Source organism: Macrobrachium rosenbergii, chromosome 54 (genome assembly GCF_040412425.1).
Source record: "Macrobrachium rosenbergii isolate ZJJX-2024 chromosome 54, ASM4041242v1, whole genome shotgun sequence".
Taxonomy (NCBI): Eukaryota; Metazoa; Arthropoda; class Malacostraca; order Decapoda; family Palaemonidae; genus Macrobrachium; species Macrobrachium rosenbergii.
The window spans coordinates 17704737-17729459 of record NC_089794.1 but is presented as its reverse complement, the minus strand read 5'-3'; the positions used below and the strand labels follow the sequence as shown (position 1 = coordinate 17729459).

Sequence of the window (24723 nt, the reverse complement as noted above, 5' to 3'; positions counted from 1 at the left end):
CTTCTCCCCATCCCCTTAATTCTTCAAACTTGAAAGTTGGAAAAAAGACAACGTTAGCATCACTTTAAGTCACCTGGTTATAATTTCTACTTCTTAGGCTGGACAGATAGAGTGAGACAGATTGTGGAAAAAAAGAGTATTAATAATAAAATCACCATATTATTTGGCTGGTATAGTAAATAAAGTTATGTATCTATAATTTTGTCTCTTATATCACATTTACCTTTATACAAATGAACAATACTTCCTCTCACTTTAACATTCACACACACACACAATACTCTTCCTAGGTCTACTAGGCATGAACAATGCTCCTTAGTAAACTAATGAATGCAAGCTTAACAATTTTTCACATGACGATGGAGGCAAAAAGGTTAATTCCCATGATGCTGTACATTCAGGGTGTTCCACCTAGTACTCTAGACCAAATTGAAGTTATAAACAAATCTGGGACCTAAGTTATGGAAGGAGAGAAAATGAGTTAAAGTTGGAACAACAGAATATAGGACCAGAAGAGTATGTATGAAGGTGAGACGGGTGAATGGTATGTTTGGCCTAAAAGAAAGGCCATCCAGGAAGAGCGAAAGTACATGCAAGATAAAGGTGAGTGATGCAGAGTGTGAGGCGGGTTTGACATGATGCTGATGGGTATTCTGCGTAGTTGCTATAAGCGGCTAATGGGTTTTTTGTGTATGGGATACTTCTTCGAGTCAAGAGTTAAATTATATGAATGGGAGTGACTTTAGGGTAGTCTTTCTGAGCCAACCCTGTCAAGCATATATATATATATATATATATATATATATATATATATATATATATATATATATATATATATATATATATATATATATATATATATATATATATATATATATATAATCTTTGTCCCAACAAATAGAAGACTCGTAGTACACAAATATACTTCCCCCATATAAAAGAAAAATAAAACAGTAATTTGCGAAACATGAAAAGTGAATATTTATTTATGTGCTATTATTATTATTATTATTATTATTATTATTATTATTATTATTATTATTATTATTATTATTATTATTATTATTATTATATTGGCAGCGTCCAGTCCCGTAGTGAAATGGAAAATGGAAGAAAACCTGTGCCATCTCTCAGCCACAGCTGCCGCACTTCCTGCCGTCTGAACGACCCGTCCGTAGACCAGTGAGAAACGTGCATTTATTAAAGCCGCGTTCTGATTGGTCCAGGCCTCGTATAGTTGCGCAGAAGTGACCAATCAGCGCATTGCACACCCCGGCATTTGTTTACATATTGGTGTTTGTCCCTCGGACCGTGTTGTTAATGAAATTTAACTTTGGTTTCTTCGTATTTTAGGGAGGTTTTAAACTATTTCCTACGCTAAAATCTCGCAGAAAGGGCGACAGAAGGACACGTGAGTAACGAATGGAGGCTGGGAAGTGATAAATGAAGGCGTGCGAGGAGAGACTACGAGGGTTTTTGCCACTAGAATCGTAGCCACTCCCGAAAGGAATTAAGTTTTCGTCCAATTTGCTCGATTTTTGTCGTATTTCGGGGTATGGTTTTCCGTATCTCTCAGTTTATTTATACCGGAAAGTTATCATTGTTTCGATTTATAGCAGCTGGTTTTAGTGGTATGTTAATTTAAAGGTTGAGCAACCTGAACGTAGCCTTGATAGCCTAGTCTACCGTCGAAGGGTATAAAGCATTTGACGAGTTGGCCCTTTACATACCCTCTTCGGGTTAATTTTTTGGGAACAACAGTGGAAGACCCGTCTATTTTGGATTGAGGTGTACAGAAATGAGTGAAATAGGCGTATATGAATGCATCCTAACCTAACCTAGGGCAGCGTGTACTAGGTTACCTAGGCTACCCATAACTCCCCCATTACATAACTTGACCTAGAATGCCATAAATTTTAGAATGAAATACGGGGTTGCGCCCTAGCCTAGGACATCAGTGTAGGGATCTCCCACCGAACTTTATGTAAGTGGTCATAGATCAGAAGCATTTTTTTATTTATGGGACCAATTTTGACATTTTTTTTTTGTATTACCATTAGTATCCTATAAATTAATGGATAATCCCCCCCCCCTCCTGCCCTCTTAATTCTGAAGCCTAGAAACGGGATGTCTAGTATCCACTTTGGTCCTTTTTATTTTTAGATATAAATGAGACTGTGATGAGGTAACCAAACATTTCATTTGGAAGTGAGTGTCAGATTCTTTAAAAATCAGGTAGAGATTAATCTGATAAACTAGTAGCGTAGGCTGTTTAAAATTTAATGTTGCTGAGACCTACTTTCTAGGCAGTCAAAGATAATTTCCATTGCCTATTCAAAACCTATACTCTTTCAGATATGGCGATCTTACCTGAATACAGTTTTATCATCACTGACGCATTACCATTTTCATAGATATCCACGTTATTAGCGAGAACTCCTCCCAAATAGGCTAATCTTCATGTTTGTATGTAATGCGTAAAATAACACCAAGTGATCCACTGATGTCAAATGAGTGTCATGTAAATGGAGATAATTGTTGCTCACTTAAAAAAAATAAGAAATGTAAAAATGTTTAAAAACTACTTTATTGGTGGATGATGACGGGTCTTGTTACAGAAAAAATAGAGTTCAGCACATGAGACTGACTAAGGCTTGAAGAGCTGTCCTGTGCAAATAAAATAAGTGATAATTTCTTCATCTTACAAGTACCATAGGAACTGTACATTAGCAAAGATTTTTCATAAAATAATAGCATTCACGCCCTTGGTTAGGTTACGTTAGATTGTATCCTTTTGTTTTGCTAGTTTTGATATTTATCTCCATAAGAAACCCTCATTATTGTTAGATCTAGAGTTGTGTTTATTGGGCTAACCAAGCATGAATATCAAATCTTCCGAAGAAAATTATAAAATAAATTATTTCACGTTCATGCACTTATAGGTTTAATAATACAGACACCGCCCTACTGTTGACTTGCTTGTAAGTTGGTAACTGTACTCTTCAAGCCTATTTAAGTACAATATGATGTAAAATCAATACAGCACTATACATTTTTTCATCCTAAAACACAATACACTGTACAGACAGTACTGTATGTACAGAATGGGCACGCAAAACAAAATTTTAACTTAGTGGTGGGAAAGGGGTGCACTCTAAACAATTTTAATTTGTGATTCTATATGTTTGTATCTCTGAATATTTGTAAGTTGAATGTCATTCTAAGTAGGGTGGTGTCTGTACTGAACTTGTACCCAAAAAAACTTTATCATGGTAGTGTGCTTCGACTTAGTCAGTCAAGGTTCCAGATAACCTGTAATTGCTTACCAGGTGTATGCATGTAAATTTTTTTATGGAATCATTTTTGTATTAGGCCTTGACAAAGTCTATTTTATAAATATAATACATAAATTTGAATATTTATCAAGTTACATGAGACAAAAGCAAAAGAATATTATGGCTATCTATAGTGTTAGTGTAAGGCCAATTCCTGCCAGAAGTTTTGTGTAGTTATTTGACCATATGCCATTAGAAGTGATACTAACAAATTTGGTTTATTCTTTTTGGAACAACTGTGTTGTGCAAGTTAGAAAAGAAAGCACGACTAAAATATGGCATATTGATTTATTGCCGGGATGGAATCAAACAATGCCAGTGGGCCAGTAATGATAATTACAGATTTTTTAAGCCAACGTTTAATTTTTCCGACATCTTCCCATAACTTTCTAGCACTCTTGCCAAATATTTAGGCAGTAATAGCACTCTCCACCCAACTTTTAAGATTTCATGTCTTTATCAATGACTTCAAAACATTTTTGCAAAAAAAAAAAAAAAATAAGTGTTTCAAGTCTCTGCACCATGTCAGATTCCCGTTTTTCCCTTGCAGACTGCCTTAGTAATGGAATAGCTTTAATTTTGAATGATTCAATGTATAAAACGAAGATGTTTATAAGTTCATAATAGGTAAAACGGCATTTTCCATGACAGTAGTACATTTTACTATTGATGCATATCCTCTAGTGGAGGCAGTAAACTAAATGCATATTGTTCCAAAGTAAATAAAAAATATCTCGATAACTTTATGGTATCGTGTACTGATATATATACTGTACAGGCAGTCCCCGGTTGTCGGCAGGGATTCCGTTCCAACTGCGTGACGATAAGCGAAAGTTGGTGACTTTCGCCGGTTATCAGCACTGATATAGGTATGGAACTGCACCAGTACCTGATTATCAGCGCCGATAGCTGGAAATTGGCGCATATTGGCGCCGAAAATCGCTAATTTTCGTCACTAGACAAGCGCTGTAAAACTGGATCGCCGATAACCAGGGACTGCCTTATATAGGCAGTTTTTGGCAGTTACAGTAAACCCCCTGTATTCACATTCTCATAATTAGTGGACTCACCGATTTGCGGATTTCTTTATGGAACATATATACACATTATTTGCGGAAAATTCACCCATTCGTGGTATTTTTCACTGAGAAATATTCACTAATACCTGTATTTTCATATAATTTTCATGACTAAATGCACTCCTTGCTATAAAACTATTAAAATGCTCAGGTATAAGCGTTTTTAGAGAGTTTTTTTGTGTTTGAACTATCAAAATAGGCAGTTCAGGGTGTTTTTAGAGGGGTTTTAAATATTTGTGGATTATAGCTATTTGCAGGGGGGATGTGGTACGCATCCCCGGCGAATACGGGGGTTTACTATAATTGTATTGAAACAGTCAGGATATAGTTATGAGTGAGCCTCCTTTATTAACATTAAAAGAACCATCCTCAGTCATTTGAACTTTCTACAAAGACAAGACCTACATTATAAAAACTAAGCAGGTTGACACCCATGCCTTCCTAAACCCATTACCCTTGCTGACAGGAGCAATAAGTTAATTTACCAGTGAAAACCTATCACAGTCTGAGTAAGGTTTGAATTCAGTATCAACAGTGTGTGAATTGCTGACAGTGTCACTAATTATGTCGTAGTTTTGTAGTTGCATTTGATATTTTGTAATTGCAGTTGATACATTACTTGTTTGATATACAATATTGATGTCTTCTTCCTTATGATTTGCAGTGATTGTACTCATAAATCAGTGTATTTTTCCACCTTGCTCTTGCTGTCCTTCACTTCCTCAACCACAAAGCTGGTTTATCACTGTGATCCCCCTCATGATTTTTATGTGCAGGGAAACACAGAAAACAAGTGATTTGCCACAACAAGAATGGTTAAAAAACATAAGATAAGCAACATGAAATATTTTGTGTGACTCAGGATTGTTGTAAATAAGAACTGATGAATCTTTGGACCCAAAGTTTAGTAATAGTCAGTCACCTCCAACTGAAGATAGGTAGCCATGACTTTGTGTAAATCTATGGTTTATGCTTTGTTATACAGTAGTTTGCAATTTATACTGTATTTTGTCGTAGATGCAAGTAGTTGGTTGTCAGAAAAGTTTCCTCCCTCCTTTCCTATGAATCAACTTCAATCCTTCTCTGTACTAGCAAGCTAAAATGCACATCATAGTTACAACTGTTGGCAAAGCAGTCTGAATTCTGGTATTTGCATCACTGGTAAAATAACAACAAAAATGCATATACAAAGCATTAGGTTTGATGTTTGAAGCATAATGAAGGTCACTGAGGTACCATGTTGATGTGGCTAAGGGGGTTAGGCTAGTTGAATGCTTCATTATTGGGTGCTCTTGTCTCTAGCACAATACCTGTTGCCACAAACTGTAATTAGTAATTAGTTTTGTTACGTATTTTCAGAACAAAGAATATGGAGGAGGAAATGATAGCACTGAGATGGAACAATCATCTCTCAACATTATCTCAACTTTTATACTCCTTGCGAGAAGAGGTAAGCTGGTCATACTTTACTGCATCAACATTACTGCAAATGATTCGAGTGTTGAGTACAGTAAACTCATTCCTTTTGTGAAAGTTATAGCGAGTGTTGAGCACAGTAAACTCATTCCTTTTGTGAAAGTTTTTCTATAAAGTTGTGGAATGGTTTTTTTTTTTTTTTAGTTTCACTGGAAAATGTTATGAAAAGAAGAATTTACCCTGTTCTTTCAGGAATCTCTGATTGACGTAACCTTAGCTTGTGATGGAAAGTTGTTCCCTGCACATAAGTTTGTATTATCAATGTGCAGTGAGTATTTTAAAGAGATGTTTACCACAAATCCATGCAAGCATCCTATAGGTAAGTTCTGTGATGTGTTAGTTCCTTGCTTGTTTAATCTCTCTCTCTCTCTCTCTCTCTCTCTCTCTCTCTCTCTCTCTCTCTCTCTCTCTCTCTCTCTCTCTCTCTCTCTCTCCTTCCTATCCCATGTTCTTTCTACCCTAATTCCTATTATCTATCCCCTATTTCTATTATTTCCTGGGCCTTCCCAGAGGTCTTCATCCTGCTACTCCCATATCCGCTGCTCTCCTACTAACAATTCCTCATCCCTTCTCTTGACATGTTCAAACCTTCTCATTCCCCCCTTTTTTTTTTCCACCTTTTCATACCACATTACCAATTCTTCATTAACAAGCCAATCTTTCCTCTATACTCTCCAGCCACGAATCTAAACATTCCAAATTAGTTAGGTTATATATGCATGTGCAAATACCAGTAGTATAGTGTTATGCCATTTTATATTAGGGGTTTGAATATACAGTATGTGCAAAGTCCTGGAAACAAACCTTCTCTCAAATTGAGGCCAACAGTAATATGTTTACAGGAAAAAGTTTATTTTGTTTCTTTGAAAACTTGTATAATGCCCTAGCTAAAATCTATGGTTAAGTGCTTTCCTGCTCTTCATTCTGATAATACCGATTTTCCAGTATTCATGAAAGATGTACGCATCGAAGACATGGAGGCACTGCTAGATTTCATGTATCGGGGTGTAGTTCACATCCCACAGGAGTCGCTGACGGGATTGCTAAAAACAGCTGAAGGTTTACAGGTATAGTACTTAGGCTCCTAAGTCCGTATTTAGAGGTTTATTGAATATACTTTGCTTTGTAGGTGAGCCCTCTTAAGTGCAGTGATTATAAGGAAATCTACAGATTTTGGGTCATTATAATATTATTGTATCTTATGAACACCTTAAGTAGACAGTAATAGATTTACCGGTAGTTGATAAGGTCAGACTTAACGTATTGGTTTTATGTTGTTGAAAAATATTTTGAAATCAAGGGACACTATATTGATTCATCGTTAATTTTGAAGCTACTTCAGGGTTATCATGTTTACTAATGCTTGATGTCAGTCCATGTTTTTATACAAAATCTTTTTTACTTGGTTAGTAATTTCGTAATATAGTATACTATGGTGGCATAGATTGAGACGATAAAATACTTGAATTGTAGTGGGTTGCCTCTTGATAAATGTAAAACTTAACTTATTTTTTCAACTTCAAATTGCCCTAGCTTAACTTTGTCCACATTTTTACTTACAGATAAGGGGACTAGGTCTGTTTGCAAAAGAAGCAGCATCAGCAGAACTTCCTCCGACGTCCTCTTCAGAACGTTCTGTTGTGACCGGAGCCTTGGAACCAAATGTGTTGATGAGCCCAGAACGCAAGCGACCTTTTGAGATGGACCAGGGAGAACCTACCTTAGTTAATTTCTCAGATGCTGAACTGGACGACTCTACACTGCATACCCCAAAGAAAGTGAAAAATGATGATTCAATTAACGAGCACCCTGCTACAATACCAGAACTACCAAGAGTTTCAGAGGATATGGTGAGGATTTGTTATATTTCACATTTTGTTGTACAGTAATTGTGTTCTCTCTTTGCTTTTTCTCTCAGGGAATTCATATTGAATATGTTAAGAATTATGGTTTGTTCATGACACTTACCTGACAGATATATATATAGCTGTATTCTCCGAAAGGGACCGACAGAAATTCAAAAACTTACGGCACATGCAGATGGGCCAGGTGGTTAGTACCCATTCCCGCCGCTGGGAGGCGGGCATCAGGAACCATTCCCATTTTCTATTCAGATTTTTCTCTGTCGCCGGTATTGTCAACACCTGTTGTCAATACCTCCGCCGTTGGATTTCGTAAACTTTTCCACTAAGTATTCTGATTGTCTTTTGGTTTTTTGACTTTGGCTTTGTGGATAGGCATACGCTTCTTTGGACTGTTTTGATTTTGGTTTTGGCTTTTCCTTGAACAAGATGTCTGGATCTAGTTCTGCTAGTTTCAGGGTGTGTGTTGTGAAGGAGTGTAAGGTGAGGCTACCGAAAGCTTCGGTAGACCCTCACACAGTATGCATGAGACCAGTCCTGGACGTCAGCAGACTGAACAACTTTGTCGTCAAAGAGAAGTTCAAATGGAGACGCCCCAGTCGGTTATCAATGCTCTGCGACCAGGCGATTGGATGGTCTCTCTCGACCTCCAGGACGCGTATTTTCATGTCCCCATTCATCCTCAGTCGAGAAAGTATTTGAGGTTTGTCCTGGGGGGAAGAGTGTACCAGTTCAGAGCTCTCTGTTTCGGACTGAGTACAGCTCCTATGGTATTCACAGTCCTGATGAGGAACGTTGCCCGGTGGCTTCATCTTGCCGGCATAAGGATCTCGCTCTATCTGGACGACTGGCTCATCCGAGCCACATCGGAACAAAGGTGTCTGGAGGACTTGCATTCAACTTTGAAACTGACAAAGTCCCTGGGACTTCTTGTGAATTTAGAGAAGTCGCATCTGATCCCCTCTCAGTCCATTCTTTATCTGGGGATTCGGATGGATTCAGCGGTTTTTCGAGCCTTTCCATCCCAGGAACGTCAGCAGCACTGCTTCGTGAAAGTTTCGGCCTTCCTGGGGAAAGAAACATGCTCGGTGAGGGAATGGATGAGTCTGCTGGGGACCATTTCATCACTGGAGAAGTTTGTTTCCCTGGGGAGGTTGCATCTCAGACCCCTACAGTTCTTTCTTGCGGACAACTGGAAGAACAAGGAGGACTTAGACGAGTCTCTCAGGATCTCTCTCTCTGTCAAGGACCATCTTCGGTGGTGGCTCGATCCCTTAAAGTTGGCAGAAGGGGTCTCTCTCTATCTTCAGAGCCCCGACCTAGTGTTGTTTTCCGACGCGTCCATGTCGGGATGGGGAGCAACACTAGGGGGGGAGGAAGTGTCAGGCACCTGGAAAGGGGAACAGGTGTCCTGGCACATAAATCTAAAAGAACTGAAAGCGATTTTCTTGGCTCTTCAGTTCTTCGAAGATCAAGTTGCAGGCCGGGTAATTCAAGTCAACTCCGACAACACCACGGCCCTGGCGTACCTCAAGAAACAGGGAGGTACTCATTCTCGGTCCCTGTTCTTGATCGCCAAGGAGATCCTGCTATGGGCACATTCTCGCCGGGTGACGATTCTCATTCGTTTTGTAGCAGGGGTCGAGAATGTACGCGCGGACCTTCTCAGTCGACAACATCAGCTTCTGCCAACAGAATGGACTCTGAACGCAGAAGTGTGTCAGGATCTTTGGAAGCTTTGGGGACGTCCCCTGGTGGACATTTTCGCAACTTCAAGGACCACAAGGCTGCCCCTTTACTGCTCTCCAGTTCTCGACCCGGGAGCCCTAGCAATAGATGCCTTTCTCTGGGACTGGAAGGGTCTAGATCTCACGCCTTTCCCCATTCAAGATTCTGGGGAAGTCGTCAGGAAGTTTGTAGCCTCAGAAGGGACGAGAATGACTTTAATCGCTCCCTTTTGGCCTTCAGCAGAGTGGTTCCCAGAGGTCATGTCTCTCGTGGTGGACTTTCCAAGAACGCTGCCTTTGAGAACAGATCTTCTCAAACAACCCCACTTCGAGAGGTACCACAAAAATCTTCCCGCTCTGAGTCTGACTGCATACAGACTATCGAGAAGTTGCTCAGAGCGAGAGGTTTTTCTAGACCAGTGGCTAAGGCGATCGCTAACGCCAGGAGAGCCTCTTCCAGCGCAGTGTACCAGTCCAAGTGGGTCATTTTTAGGAAGTGGTGTAAACTTAAGGGAATTTCCTCCACCACGACCTCTCTATCCCAGATAGCGGACTTCCTTTTTTATCTGAGAAAGGATTTGAAGCTGGCAGTCCCTACCATCAAAGGCTATAGGAGTATGCTGTCAACGGTCTTCAGGCATAGAGGCCTTAACTTATCGGACAATAAAGACCTTCATGATCTTCTTAGGTCTTTTGAGACGTCTAAGGTAGCCTCCCCTAAGTTACCTTCGTGGAATTTAGATGTAGTTCTAAAATTCCTGATGTCGAAGAGGTTTGAACCTTTACATTCTGCTTCCTTCAAAGATGTAACCAAGAAAGCTATTTTCCTAACTGCTCTGGCGACGGCGAAGAGAGTTAGTGAACTTCAAGCGATCAGCAAGATTATAGGTTTCAGAGGCCCTGATGCTGTCTGTTCTCTGAGCCCTATGTTTCTTGCCAAGAATGAAAACCCGTCTTCCCCTTGGCCCAGGTCCTTCGAAATTAAGGGCTTGACGAACATCACTGGACAAGAACCTGAGAGAACCCTGTGTCCTGTCAGGGCTCTAAAATTTTATTTGCAGAGGACCCAGGATTGTAGAGGTCCTTCTAGCAATCTTTGGTGCTCGGTTAAGAGGCCTGATATACCTCTCTCGAAAAATGCCCTGGCGTTCTTTCTATGAAGCACCATCATAGACGCCCATTCCAGTGTGCTAGACGAGGATTTGAGAACTTTGAAGGTCAAGGCTCACGAAGTGAGAGCCATTGCTACCTCAGTGGCCTTCCAGAAAAACCAGTCTCTCAATGACATTCTGGGTGCCACTTTTTGGCGAAGCAATTCGGTCTTTGCTTCTCATTATCTCACAGAAGTGAAGACGTCCTATGAGAATTGCTGTGCGCTGGGGCCTTACGTTTCCGCAAATACGATCTTGGGAACAGAAAGCGACTCTCATCCTCTCCTTTAGTTTTGTTTTTGTGTGTTTTTTTTTTAATTTTTTATGTGTTGTTTTGTATGGTCGTTGGGTCTCCACCAGTGGTGGTCGCCCCAGTCCTTAGTTTATGTTAATCTTTTTGACGTAACTAGGCTTGGTCAGGTGGTTGTTAGTTTGTCGCTTACACTCAAAGTAAGGTCATATGGTCTAGTCACATTGTGGTCTCGCCCCCGTTGACAGATCATCTAGATTCCACCAGCTTTATAGGTCTCTACCTCGCTGGAGTTTTCTAGTAAAGCAGAAGCAGGCTTGGGTGACAGTAATCACGAAGTCAGCAATGCTAACAGGTAAGGAACCAAGGCGTCAATCGCCTACATAGTTTTGTTTCCTAAATCCTATTCTGTCTCTTCCCACCTCCAATGGTGGGATTCAGCTATATATATATCTGTCAGGTAAGTGTCATGAACAAAATGATATTTTTATGATAAAATAAAGTTTGTTCATACTTACCTGGCAGATATATATAATCATAGTACCCGCCCTCCTCCCCTCAGGAGACAGTAGTTCTAGTTTCTAGAAAATCTGAATAGAAAATGGGAATGGTTCCTGATGCCCGCCTCCCAGCGGCGGGAATGGGTACTAACCACCTGGCCCATCTGCGTGTGCCGTAAGTTTTTGAATTTCTGTCGGTCCCTTTCGGAGAATACAGCTATATATATATCTGCCAGGTAAGTATGAACAAACTTTATTTTATCATAAAAATATCATATTTAGTTTGTTGATGCTTTCTCTGATTTCAGTGAAAGTAGACATGTCGTGGAAATCTAACTCTTATCAGGAAATGATGCGACTTGTTTAGTTGTTCCATCATAACATTCTCAAGGCTAAAAAAGATGTCACAATTTTCATAGTTAAAAAATATGTTTACAGTTATTATTGGCTGGCTAAATGGAGTAAAGGACGTTATATACAAGACTACTGTATTTAGAAAATACTGAATATATTTAACAGTAATGTATAAAATGAGAGTAGATCAAACAAATGTAAGTATTTAGATTGACTCAGAAATTCTAAATACTATAAGGAGTTTCAATTAAAAGTACCAAGAATACAAGAATTTTCAGCTTCTACTTGTGTTACATTCCTCTTTATGCTGTATGTAGTAATTTTATTGATGATATGATTGGTTTCACCATATAGATGATGCCATACGAAAGATTGGATGGTAGCTTATAATTTTTTCGGAAAAGTCCTAACATTACTTCATGGCTTTTCAGTCGAGTGCATTCCGCTTGTCTGTATCCACAAAATTATGTCTCCTCTTTCTTAATTACAGCTTGACCTGGGTGGAGGCATCAGCATTCACACAAGTGACTACTTCAAATTCCGTCGCACAAATGCCAATCGCTACATTAACGACTTGCTTCGTTATTTTTTCCCCGTTGAGGTGCTGGCAACTTCTTCACTAACGGGGGGAGAGTGCTTTGCAAATAAAGCAAAAAGAACATCATTAAAGAATCAGCTGGACCCCTGCATTATCAGAGTCATTACTCGTATGTATCCAGTTTTGTTTATGTGACTTGAGATGTGTATCTTGAATATATATAAGGTTATGTACAATTCAGAAATTGCTTGGGGTTTCACAAATCTTTATCACTGAAATCAGTGACTTGCCTTAGAAATGTGTTTGTAATTGCTAACAATTTTATTTTATTCATTAGTGAAAGTACAGTACCTAATAATTTAATTTTGAGTTTTAAGTAGTAACTTTCAAAGTTTTAATTTTTTCAGAGAGTAAATAAGATCTGGCCAAGGGTTAAAACATTTGATATACTACAGTCAGTAGTCATTGCACAGTATTCCTTAAAAGTAATGTGGTTACTGTTGTTGATGCAATTCTAGTAGGTGAACCAGATATTACTTGGATGTAAGTCTGCCAAGTGGTATAACTGTATAATGTAAAAGCTGTAACTTCTTATATCTTGTCAGATGTGTGATGTGTGTTTTTTTTATAATTATCAGATGATGCCATTCGCAACTTCCCAACCATTGACGAGAAGAAAGTCAGGAATGCCATTCGCCGAAAACTGAACACAGAGTCTCGCATATATCGAAGTCAGGAGAGGTTTGGCGCTCCAGGTAGAAGGAATACTTTGCAGCGGAGGAGGAGTCATTACATTGAATCACCAAGGGCGCTCGTCTCGATTGAAAAGTCTGACCGCGAAAAAGACAAAGGTCCAGCGATGGTGACCCCAAATGTTACTGTTGAAAAGGCAATCTCGAAAGATGTTGCACGCAGGTCATATTCTTCTCCTGTGCAACAAGTTCAACAGATGGCTGACAAAGAGGCAGCGAAGAGGGACTCAGAGACTGCCTCCTCCTCATCTTACTTCAATCGGCAAGAGAAACAGACTCCCACGAGAGTTAGCGATCAGCACCAGGGCTCCTCCAACTCCGCCACTCCTACACCCATAGCCACACCAACCCTACCTTCAGCATCGTCATCGCCTGCCACAACCACAGACAAGACCTTCAAGATAAGCCATGAAATGGTTAAGGCAGAAATCCCCACAACTGCACAGTATTTACCACAAGAGTATTCTTACCCATCAGTGATGCCCCCACACGTCAGTCAGGCTTACCTCCCACACCACATGGCGGCTGCAGACCCCACATACCTGAGGCGCTTGGAGATGAGCCAGGGAGCCCCCCACCCTGCAACTCTCTCGTATACATACCCTCATGCAACCTTGCCCACATCGGATTCACTGGAACCCAGCCTTCACATGTAGTAAGTTGTAAAGTAATGTGTATTTAAGTGCAAAATCTTTGTATATTAAAAAGTATGAATAGTTGGGGTTGAGCATGGGAATTTGCTTATTTTTTTATAGATTTATGTAACCCTATGAAGTGGTTTAAGTCCAGCACCTGCAAGACTGAGCAGAAGTTTAAATAGAATGAATATTACTTTATAAATAATTTTTTTAACATAACTGGTCAGCAAAGTGCAAAGACGAGGAGAGGGATATATATTTTTTTTTTTTTTACAAACCCATCACTCGTGTATAGCTGCAGTCACAGTCATCAAATGCCCAAGACTCCAAATTTTTATTTAATATAACCAAAATAAGAGCAATGGCAGCCTCTTGCATTCTTGCCATGGATCCACAGATGCCCGACTCCCTCACTTTTGATGTCTGTTAAGCTGTGCATGGTCCAACAGATTTTTCCAGTTTCAAGAATGGCAACAGGCACTTTAACCATTTAATTAATTCCATTTAATCATTCCATTTCTGTCCCCTCTTCTTATTTGTGACTGGCTTTGCAAAAATTGTCACGGATACTAAAATCACTGTTGTGAAGAATAGTTTCCCCATAAGAATATATTAAAAAGCAGTGTAATATAAACCCTAGGCCACAGTTTTCATTATAATTTAACTCAATTCTTTTTTATATACCGAAAATAAATTACTTTAATAAAATTGTTATCTGAAATTAAAAACCTCTTGAACTTGAAATTTTTAAAGTGAAACCTTGTCACTAACTTGTGTGTGATGGTGCATAAGGTGCAGGAGAAGGAAGCAGTAGGTAGTCTTAATTGGCTTATGTATGTTTGGGGGCGAAGAGGAGAAGGCTAGCCTAGTACCATTGCCATTTAGGCTTTTTGAATCCTGAGTACTTTTTTGTAATCAGATTTTTTTTTTAGTTTTGAAGAATGAGATGGTGATGATTATTTGGGATGATGTTGATTTTTGCTTCCAGAAACAGATTCCCCAGTTTCCAAAGCTGGCAGGTCAGAATTGAATTCCTCAGATTCTTCACAAAATCCATAGAAAGATGTCTTCACTCCTACAAAGTCGTTTGATTAGACTGTCCTGTTGATGACTGTTGTTTGGATAGCTAGGACTGCAGTTCTGATGTTGCTATTTTGGATTTCTTAAAATGATCTTCTTCTCCATTTCATGTCACTGAAAATTTCTGTGCAATTTGTAGCATTGTAGCAACAAATGTGAGATGTCTTGCTGCACATCACAAGCTGATTCCTGCTGCTGGTCATTGTTCTGCATAATGGCTTTGTCTGTACAAGAAAAATTTTTCAAAGACTCTTTGATGTAATTTGTTTTATTTCAACTTAATTTTTCATGTCATTCTAGCTCCTTTCATGGTCTGGTTCTTTTTCTTTCTCTGTGAATATATAGCAGGTCCTTTGTCGTGATATCCTTTTCATGTGACAACAGTAGGTTGCTGACCTTTTGGTTGTCAAACGTCATTGCAGCCAACATATGTAGCATAATATAAAAGATTTTACTTCACCCTCAACACCACCACATAAAATTCAGGAAATTCTGGAATCATAGGGCAAAGTTTTCCCAAGAGTTGTGAATATGCATGATGCACACTTATAAGCTTCATCAATTGTGTAAGAGTCTGATTTCTTTACCCAATAATGCATCTATTTTAGGAGTAGAATTGTTTGCAGTTTGGTCAGCAGTTAGGGTTATAAAACCAGGCCCCCCCACAGAGAACTGTGATTTTTAGTGAATTTAGAAGTGTTCCAGAACCTTTTTCTAATTATTATTGCAAAAATACTTCATTCAACAAATTGTTTTCATGTGAGGTTTGATATGAAGCTAGTAAATGCTGAAGTATATTGGATCCATGTATTTGTAGGCATCCAAGGAAATGGGGACTGATAGAGTAGCCAAAGCTACTATTACAGTGGCTAGGTCAAATATACCTTTTCCTGTCATTGATTTTGTTTTCTCTTCTAAAACCTATCAATAGTAAATGACAAGCATTGTGGAATAATGAAAATTGTGATAATAATGAAAACCAACTTTGGGATTATGGTGTTCATTCATAAAAAAATGCCTTATTGGATTAATATCCCTTCTTCAAGTTAGTATTTGAAAAAATAGCCCATATGACCCAACCGTAAATGCAAAACATCTAGACAAGACTTAAAATCAAACATATCTCTATTGATTATCCAACTTTCAGTTTTTCACAGTGCATTTTAAGTATCAGAAATAAATCCTTGAAGGAAATTTTGTCATAATCTTCGACATTTTCAGTTTATCTTTTTATTGAATTTTTAAGGAATTGCAATTCACTCATCAAATATAAACCCTTTGGGCCAGCCTCTGAGAACTAATATTAACTGTGCTGACCGGTTGATATATTTACAGTATTAATTGCAAAAATTTAAGTTACTGCTAATTTTAGATTGAAAATGCTCCAGTATTTCCTCACATCATCTCAGTCCTTTTTCTTTTTATCAGGGTTAGAGTCAATCTTGTATACCATCCCCCACAACAAACAGTACATTGGTGTAGTTGACCTTTTACACACAAATGATCCCATGCTATATGCGTATGATCCGAAGATCTTTTGTTTAAACCAATTATTTTTTAATTTGGATTAAGGAACTAAATATTGTTGGGCACCAAAATGGTAGCAAACATCTTGTTTTAACCAGAAGTCAGATCTTGAAGTAGGTTGCTTTTTGCAATAGTGGATCCATGACCTGTGCATGGGACTAGTAGTACTCTTTTTCCATCTTTTTTTTTTTACATAAGTTTGCCGTGGCTTGAGAATTAAAAGGCTGCCAATGTGGCTATATATGAATGATGGGTTTATATGAGAAAATCAGTTTTCATCCTAAAAAATTTTGTTCAGCTCAGATTAAGTATACAAACTGTGGTAAAATAATAAAGGAAAGTATATGTTCATCAGCATGTAGCCTACACCAGTAACTGCACAATAGAACAATTTAATGAAATACTAATTATTTACTCAATTTCACAACCATTGCTGCATGTGGGTACTGTAACATATAAACAATTGTACTAGAATCATTTGAAAATATTTTTTTATTGATAATTAAATTTTTTACTTCATTTCTTTTAAATTTTAGAGATTTTTGGATGTGTTTTAAATTCTACCCAAATTGATTCTGTACCTTACAAGCAGAGTTGCCACTGCTCTTGTTGGTGTCTATGTTGTTATTGATGGCAATGTATTGAAATTCCCAGTAGGTTCAGATTGGGTAAATTTTCATTTTTAAGAAAAGCCCTTGGTTGTTTATATTTTGGATTAGGTGATGCTGCCTAATCTTGTAAAGTTCTTTCCTCTCAAGTGGACCAATCGGTATAGGCGTAAAAGTATTTGTTTGTTACGATATGGCTTTGGTATTTATTTCCAGGAGTAATGGGCATTTTATGAATCATTTTAAGCCAAAGAAGTACATCCTGTTTCCTTTTCATCTTTTTCGCTGTGGGTTAAAGAACTTTAAGTACCTACACACCATATAATAGTTGTTTTCCATGTATGAAGTTGATATGGTACAAAGGCCTTGTATTAACCTTCAAATCTGTAAGGCAAAATCTTTAGATGTTATTTTGTGGAAAAAAAAAATTAATTTTCTTTTTCATCATCACACCAAAAAAGTCTGATAAAATTCTTTATCATGTAAAAAAAAAAATATGCTCTCAGTTAGACAGGTTTAGGCTTTTCATGTGTGAAATTTGAATGAAATTGGTTGAAAAGTGATAGTTTCATTGATATGTTTCTAACACTGGCTTCTGAAGTTTTAAGGGTACTGCACTCTTATTTGATATTGATTGTGTAGTTTCTGTGGAGGAAAGGCGTTCCATTAATAAATTTCGATGGTAATTTTTCAGCGAAATTTTTTGAAATTCATTTTAACATATTGCGGGCTGCCCTAGAGTAAGAGCCTGTGCCAGCACAAGGCAGACTCAATCTAAATCGAAATCGACTTTAACAAAATATATTGTACATACCAAGTACAAATTATGCGCTCCTTTTCGTAAAGGTGGTCGTGAGAGATCCTCCATAGCTACAAAACTACAACGAATTTTGATGTAATACTTCATATGCCATACATAGCTATAAAAAAATTTACAATAATTAGTATTTTTTGATATAAATTTTTCAGTTATCAGCTGACCTCCACATGAAGGAGATTAGGGCTGAAGACATTATATTGTCAGTATTTTTTTCAGACAATTTGGGTCCTAAAATTAAGGTTTCTGTTTTATACCTACTAATTTTAGATAAAAAGTGCAATGCTTTAACAGAAAAAAAAGTGGGAGAAGTTATTAATGTTTTTAGTAAATTTGTTAGAAAGGAATTTAGACTTCTCCAGTGATTGTGTGGTGCTGGGATTCAACCTCTTGATAACTTATATACCATTGGAAGTACTATTTGATCTGACACTTGTAAATTGGTTGCTCTAAGTTTTATAAGTATCATTCTATTCCCTGTGTGTATGTCTGAGTGTGTGCAGCATTGTTAAGTAATTAGGTGACGAGTGTGGTTGTATAGTGTTCAAGGTAACAATAAGTTGTTCTTAACTACTTGTTATTTTAATATAAGTTGAAGAGTTATTTCCCTTACATAGGCCTTTAGTTGTGTGTGTGTGTGTGGTATGCAATTTTATTGTGTAGATTTTGTTAAATACTGTTTGATCTTATATCAGTTAGTTTGACTACTCCTTTTGGATGATTAGTCATAAGGACATGCTTCTGTACAGCTTTTATAGTGTATTCTCAGAGTATTCTGAAGTTCCTTAATAACAATGGTTAGTGTTAACAGAAAATAAAAATATTATACTGTTATTTCACAAGGATATTTCACAAGGGCATTTCAGTCATAAAATAGTTAAGGCAGTTTGAATTGTATGAAGTTATTCAGTTTGTGAGTTTTCTTAGTACTTTTCCCAAGAGATAACCTCACGTTGAGTGTGTGTTTGCCACCAAAACCTGGAGAAATAAAATGCAGGGGATGCTTTTCCTAAAATTGATGGAAACTAAATTGTACAAGTAACTTTTGCTGTTCTGTAAATATAGTTTTACCTGATGCTGTTTTTAGACTGAATTGGCTTGTAGGTTTTCATGAGAGGTCATTTTATTTATTTTACAGATCCCATGAGTTTTATTTGTAGATCTATGTACAGCATATATATGTATAAATAATTTTTCCTGTTTTTATACAAACCCATTTTCTAACGTTCCTTTGTAAATTTTCTTCTGGGAAAGGGGGATAGTTGTTGGTAAATAATATTCCCTATATATATGGTATTAACCTTTCCAGTTATATGTTTTAAACTTTTACCTCTACTACAACGCATACTGGCCTCAACCTCAGAATTATTCTGTGTAAGATACCTAAGTAAATGTACATTACTGTACCACTGTCAGTGAGTATTGACATGAATATATGATTATGTAAATATTGAGAGCATTAAAGAAATGGTATTGCAAAAAATGGGTAATCCCAATGTCCAGGGAGCTTGTTATAGGTTATAACTTGAAATTATTAGGGCATAGAACATTGCTATCTTCATCAAAGTTGCTTTAAGTTTAAAGATTCACAAAGGTAACATACAGATTGGGAATGTGCTGGGGTGTAATTATTTATGTCGGATTTCCCATCTGGGGTAGGTCTTCATCTGTGCTCTTTTTCCATGATTTTCTCAGCCTTCCTGGTGGTATTTGCTAGTTACTTCTGTATCTGCTGTTTTTGTGACTAATTGTGTCTTTTAATTGTGTCTCTTATCATGTGCCCAACTGACCTCTGTCTTTGAGGTTGTAATCTTAATATCTTGTTGTTACGACTGTTCAAAATCTTCATTTTCTTTGTACATTCTCATGAATATACTGCACAGAGTACAGTACTCTGATGTAACTACTTTTTGAAGGGTTATTTTACTGCAAAATGGATTAGTTACTTTTAAAAATTTAATTGATATTTTGTCACAAGCTATTTTGCATTGGTTTGGAGATTCTAATTTGGCCATATACTCTTCAAATCATCTTTGCAAACAAAATACGGCTGAACTGTTTTGAAGAAAATGAATCCATAAGTAAGAATTTTAAATGTTTTGATTGTGAGGATATGCAAAAGTTCAGAATTTGTGTAATCTACATTGAACTACAGAAAACTGTAAACACTTTTATAACTTACATCTGATTAGCCTAATTGGAGAAGAACAAAGCAACTCAGCTGTGTGAACCATTTGCTATTTACTGAACATCGAGCAGACAGATACATGAAAAAGGGCAAAGTAGATGAAGATTAGGACTGAAGATCAGGTAGGGGTTTAGGGCATTGATGAGCTAACTTCATCACCCCACATATTCACACCAGGTTGTCTTACATTAACGGGATTAAAATTTATAGTACAAGTAAAAGTAAGACTATAGTATATGCATAGGGGTGCATTCATTCATTCATTTGCTCTTCTATCAAGGGAACTGCTTTTATGGTCACAGGTTGATCAGATAATAGCTTCTTAATCATTTTAAATCAGAAACATAATTTTGTGTAAAAGTTTAGTTTGTTATTATTATAATGCAAATCATCTTTTTTTGAAATGAATGAAAAGTGATTGTTCTGGTGTGTTTTGAACAAATGTGATATTGATTTTCATTGGAAAGTTTTTGATTTACGGAAATACTCCAAACTATAAAAGCTATGGATGTCCAGCAAAAAGTCTGTATCATAATAATCCAGAAAATATGGAAATACACCAGAATAATCATACTTCAACAGGGGCTTATCCTAATTTAACCTAGTACCTAGGATGCACAGCTGGGTCTTCACTGTTTTTGAACTCCCCTTACGGACATCATAACTTCTTAAAATTAAAACACAAAAGAAACCTACTCACATGAATGCAAGAGCTAACCTAACCTAACCTAATCTAATCTAGGGGCCCCCAGGCGGAGGATCATGATTTTGTTTGTCATCTTAAGACAGTCCAGAGTGGCAACTGAGACTTGATCTGAGAGGTGTTCCAATTTTGCCTGCTGTACTTGTAAAAGGTATTGGTTTAGTAGCCATCTTGTCTTTAATGTCTCTCCACAAACACTTCAAGCTCTGAGTATAAATTATCTGGTTTCATGCATCCATAAATTCAAGGGGTGATCACTGGTGTACTGTATTCATTTGTGGTGATCCAGATCTTTGTAACCCTTTACACGTAACTGTCACTCTCAGACTGAGGCTGCACATTTTTTGTTGTAAGTAGTGAGAGCAACATTTCCTTAACTCTCTTCAGCTCATTGGGCCCAAGATCTGGAGAACAGTGAACTGTTTCCTCAAAAAGCTTACCTGACGTAAACTAGGACCATTTTCATATTGTTTCACTAATATAATTTCATCATACTACACTTTAGTGCCATTCTACCCATAGGGTTTTCGTTAATGAACAAATGATCAGTCACCTCAAAGCAAAATGAGTGCCAATCAGCTAAGTTTAAAGAAAAAAAGACAATTAGTCATTTATTGGTTTATAATCCAAGTTGTGACCTAAATTGAATCAAGAACAAAACAGTCTTCCATGGATGATTATTAGTGGTAATTGAAAAGGTTCCCCTGAAATTTGTAAGGCAATAAGCACACCAAAGTTTCTCTTGTTTTAGGGATGGGACAGTCCCTGAGGCATACCCAAAGATACTATTTTTTTCTTCAAGTACACAAACTTTCACAGTAAGACAATACCACACTACAGATGGCAACACTAAATGGATGCTGTCATTTTTGTAGAAAGGGAATAACTTGGAAATGGATTGAATCACATGCAGAACAATCTTCCTAGTTCGAGCACTGCTCAATTTGGAACCCATTTTGATTGAGAAATGGTGGTGCATGCACTCAAAATTTTCCATGGCTTCCCTAGCCCCAGCACTAGTCCATAGTGACCTGATCAGTTCTTTATACTATTCACCTGCATAATTTGGAGTTTTCTTCCTTTCTGCTTTTTGTGATTCATTTGATATTCCACATTTTTAGAGTTGTATTTGGGGCAGTGATGCCGATCTCATTCTCTTCACCATAAAGAAATATGGTTGAATGGCAAATACCTGGCAGTATTAACAGTGGTGCAATATTGAAAAATCAAATTCATAGCAGTTCAAATATGCCATGAGGTACTGTACAGTATTTTCAAACCTTGGTCGTTAGTATTAAACAATTACAGTATCAATAGACGAGGATATCGGAGTCAGTTTACCAGCTAGTATTATATGAGAGCTATTGGTATTTATAACTACTTTCATAACATAGAGTGTATCAGCCTTCTCATAGTGTGTCATGAAGTGAAGAAATATTGGTTGTATACAATTTATAATTTGTTTTTTTATTGTGAAGAGAAGAGATGGTAGACATGGCACCAGTAATCCAATCAATGGTGGCAAGTACAGGAGTGAGAGATTTATTCATTTCCATGAACTGATATTACAACAAGCATAGTTATCAGCATGGGTTAGCATTTAATGAGTCTTGATAGACTTCTCTTGCAGGGACCAAGCTTGGTTTTGTATTTATGCCCCATTTAGTTTCTAAAATGTAAAGTGATGGTACGATATTGTTTTTATGGCGAGACTGTTACGTAAGGGGTTATGTTTAATGGAAAGGATGACGAATTGACCTAACTGAAATTGAACACAATGAAAATTTGGCAGCCTGGCTCAAAATTGTTTTTGAAACAAGAAAAAACCTGTGCCCTTAGGACAGCATTTAATGTTTGTCACTTAAGAAGTGTTGAAATGGATGATTTTATACGTAAGAAAAGAATGAAAAGCTAAATTACTCTTCTCAGACGGTATTTGATCTTTGTATATTGCCTGGCAAAATTTTGCATTCCTAATTATTAAGCACTTGTCAATTTTTTTTTTCTGAGGCATGTATGCATGTTGGAACACTACAGTTTTTTTCTTCCTACTCCAAAATAATGTTGTGTTAAAACCTCTCTTCTTTATTTGCTCTACTGAAGAAAAAAAAAAAAGTTAAGATTTAACAGTGCAGTAGTATAGGTATACACCTTTTAAAGGTTATAAGCAATTGGTATAAGCAACATACCATGTATGTTAGCCCAATGATGTGTCTATCAGCTATAGGTTATACTGAATGAAAAGATTTCTGATTGTTAGCACTAGATTTTAAATAAGTGGTAGTGGAAGAGAGATTTTTTTTTCAATTATCTCTATGTTAATTGTAATGCCATTACCAGTTAGTGTTGTGTGCCTACTATTAATACAGAGAATGATAAGACTGTTGTTTCCTTTTCCTTGTCTTTTTAATCATCGATGTGGTAGAGGTGCCTTTCGTTTTGTAGTTTGTACCTAAGGGTAAAGACTTTTGTTAATGAATACTTTTCATTTATCTATATAGGTTATTTTTGTAGTACTTAAACAATTCATATTTGTAAAATATTTTCGTATTTAAACGTTTTTTATTGAATATATTTTTTTATACGTGTATTTTGGATGTTAATTTTGAATTTATTTTCCCAGACACGACCAATTTCATTAAAATTTACTAAAGATTGCATATTGGAGGTCTACAAATGTGGCTCAGAAGTTTGGTTCAAAGGGTAGGCTCATAGTTCTGGACTGACTTTCCAAAGACCAAATTAGGCTGATAAAAAAAGCACAAAAAACACGATGAATAATCACTAGCCGAAGGTATTCTCCTGTCTAAAAAAATATTTTAACACTATGAGATGACACTGTGTGTGTGTGTTTGTGTGTGTGTGTGTGACTTCATATGCTTAATTTTTTAAGGACTTAATAATTTTTCACAATGTGCTTGTGTACTGCAGTTACCCATTCTTTAAAAATAATGAATTTGGTTTCTCTAACCATACCTGTACCTGGTGATAGAATGTAAGTTCATGATTAGATTGAGTTTCCTAGTGGGGTACTATGTGTTTCTGTATACTGACAAACTGTAACCAGAAGGCTTTGCATTTAGACCTTTACAGTCAGTTGGACTTTCCAAACTTTTTTTTTTTACCCTTTCTGACTTGACGACTTTAGATAATTTAAAAAAATGTTAGATTCATTTGGATAGTCTTACAGCATGTGAGACTTTTACAGAGTGTTAGACCCTCTGACCCCATCTGAATGGTATACCATTTAAGACTTTAGATCCATAAAAAAATATTAGATTCATTGGGACTGTTTTACTCTGTAAGACTTTTACAGATGGTTAGACTATAGATAGCGAGATTCAAAACTTAAGAGAAATTTAATTGTTCCAGATTATAGGAATTTTACAGGTTAGACTATAACGCGTTCATATAAGAAGGGAACTCGGGTCTTTATCATAAGCAATATTTAAGAGATATAGCCTATATTTGGTTTAACTGAAAAATTCAAGCGTTATGGAAGTGAAAAAGTCTACTCATAGTTCATAGACATGAATTTTGAAGCAAAAATATTAAGACTAAGGCGATTTCCCAGTATTTTTTGACACCAGAAAAGTCAGAAGTAACCATTCGTAAAATGACAGGTAAGCAAAAAATTTATCCATGAATAAAGAAACATTGAAACAGGAAAGTATACAGTAACTGAAAGTAACTGATGAATAGCAAAAGTGGATTAGTTTGTCGAAAGTGAAACTTGAAATTCATGATAAGATGTATGTAGATGAGATAAAAATGAAGGGATTATGGTAATGGCATTGACTTGCCCTCTGCTACCCACTGGGGAGATTAGTCTGTGGCAGCAGGATCACCCAGACCAATTTGGAATTTGGATGAGAACTGTGAAAATGGAGGCTGGAGATACGTGGAAGATAAAGCACAGGAACCATATGGAAGGAGGGATTTGGTTGGCAAATATGATTACAGTATTCGAGATGTGATAAATGGTCAAAATATCAACATCAATAATTTTCACTTTACTAACTACCGTATGCATTAATAGTATATTCTCCATTTGCATCTGTTAACCCTCAAATGTGTTTATTAGAGATAACTAAGAAATTCTGTCACAGAATGGGATAATCCACATAAAGTGCTTTCA

General features: G+C 37.0%; 1 protein-coding gene across 2 annotated transcripts; it reads left to right on the top strand.

The window, feature by feature from the left end:
* The first annotated feature begins 1262 nt into the window (after window positions 1-1262).
* Window positions 1263-16514, top strand: LOC136834796 (uncharacterized). Of its 2 annotated transcripts, none has more exons than XM_067097509.1 (7): window positions 1263-1411; window positions 5774-5864; window positions 6083-6209; window positions 6836-6957; window positions 7453-7740; window positions 12225-12441; window positions 12911-16514. In XM_067097509.1, the coding sequence occupies exons 2-7, from the start codon at window positions 5784-5786 to the stop codon at window positions 13678-13680; spliced, it is 1605 nt and encodes a 534-aa protein (XP_066953610.1). In that variant the 5' UTR covers window positions 1263-1411; window positions 5774-5783; the 3' UTR covers window positions 13681-16514. The 2 variants fall into 2 exon arrangements, with proteins under 2 accessions (XP_066953610.1, XP_066953611.1); XM_067097510.1 differs by having other exon boundaries at window positions 1402-1553.
* The last annotated feature ends 8209 nt before the right edge of the window (window positions 16515-24723 follow it).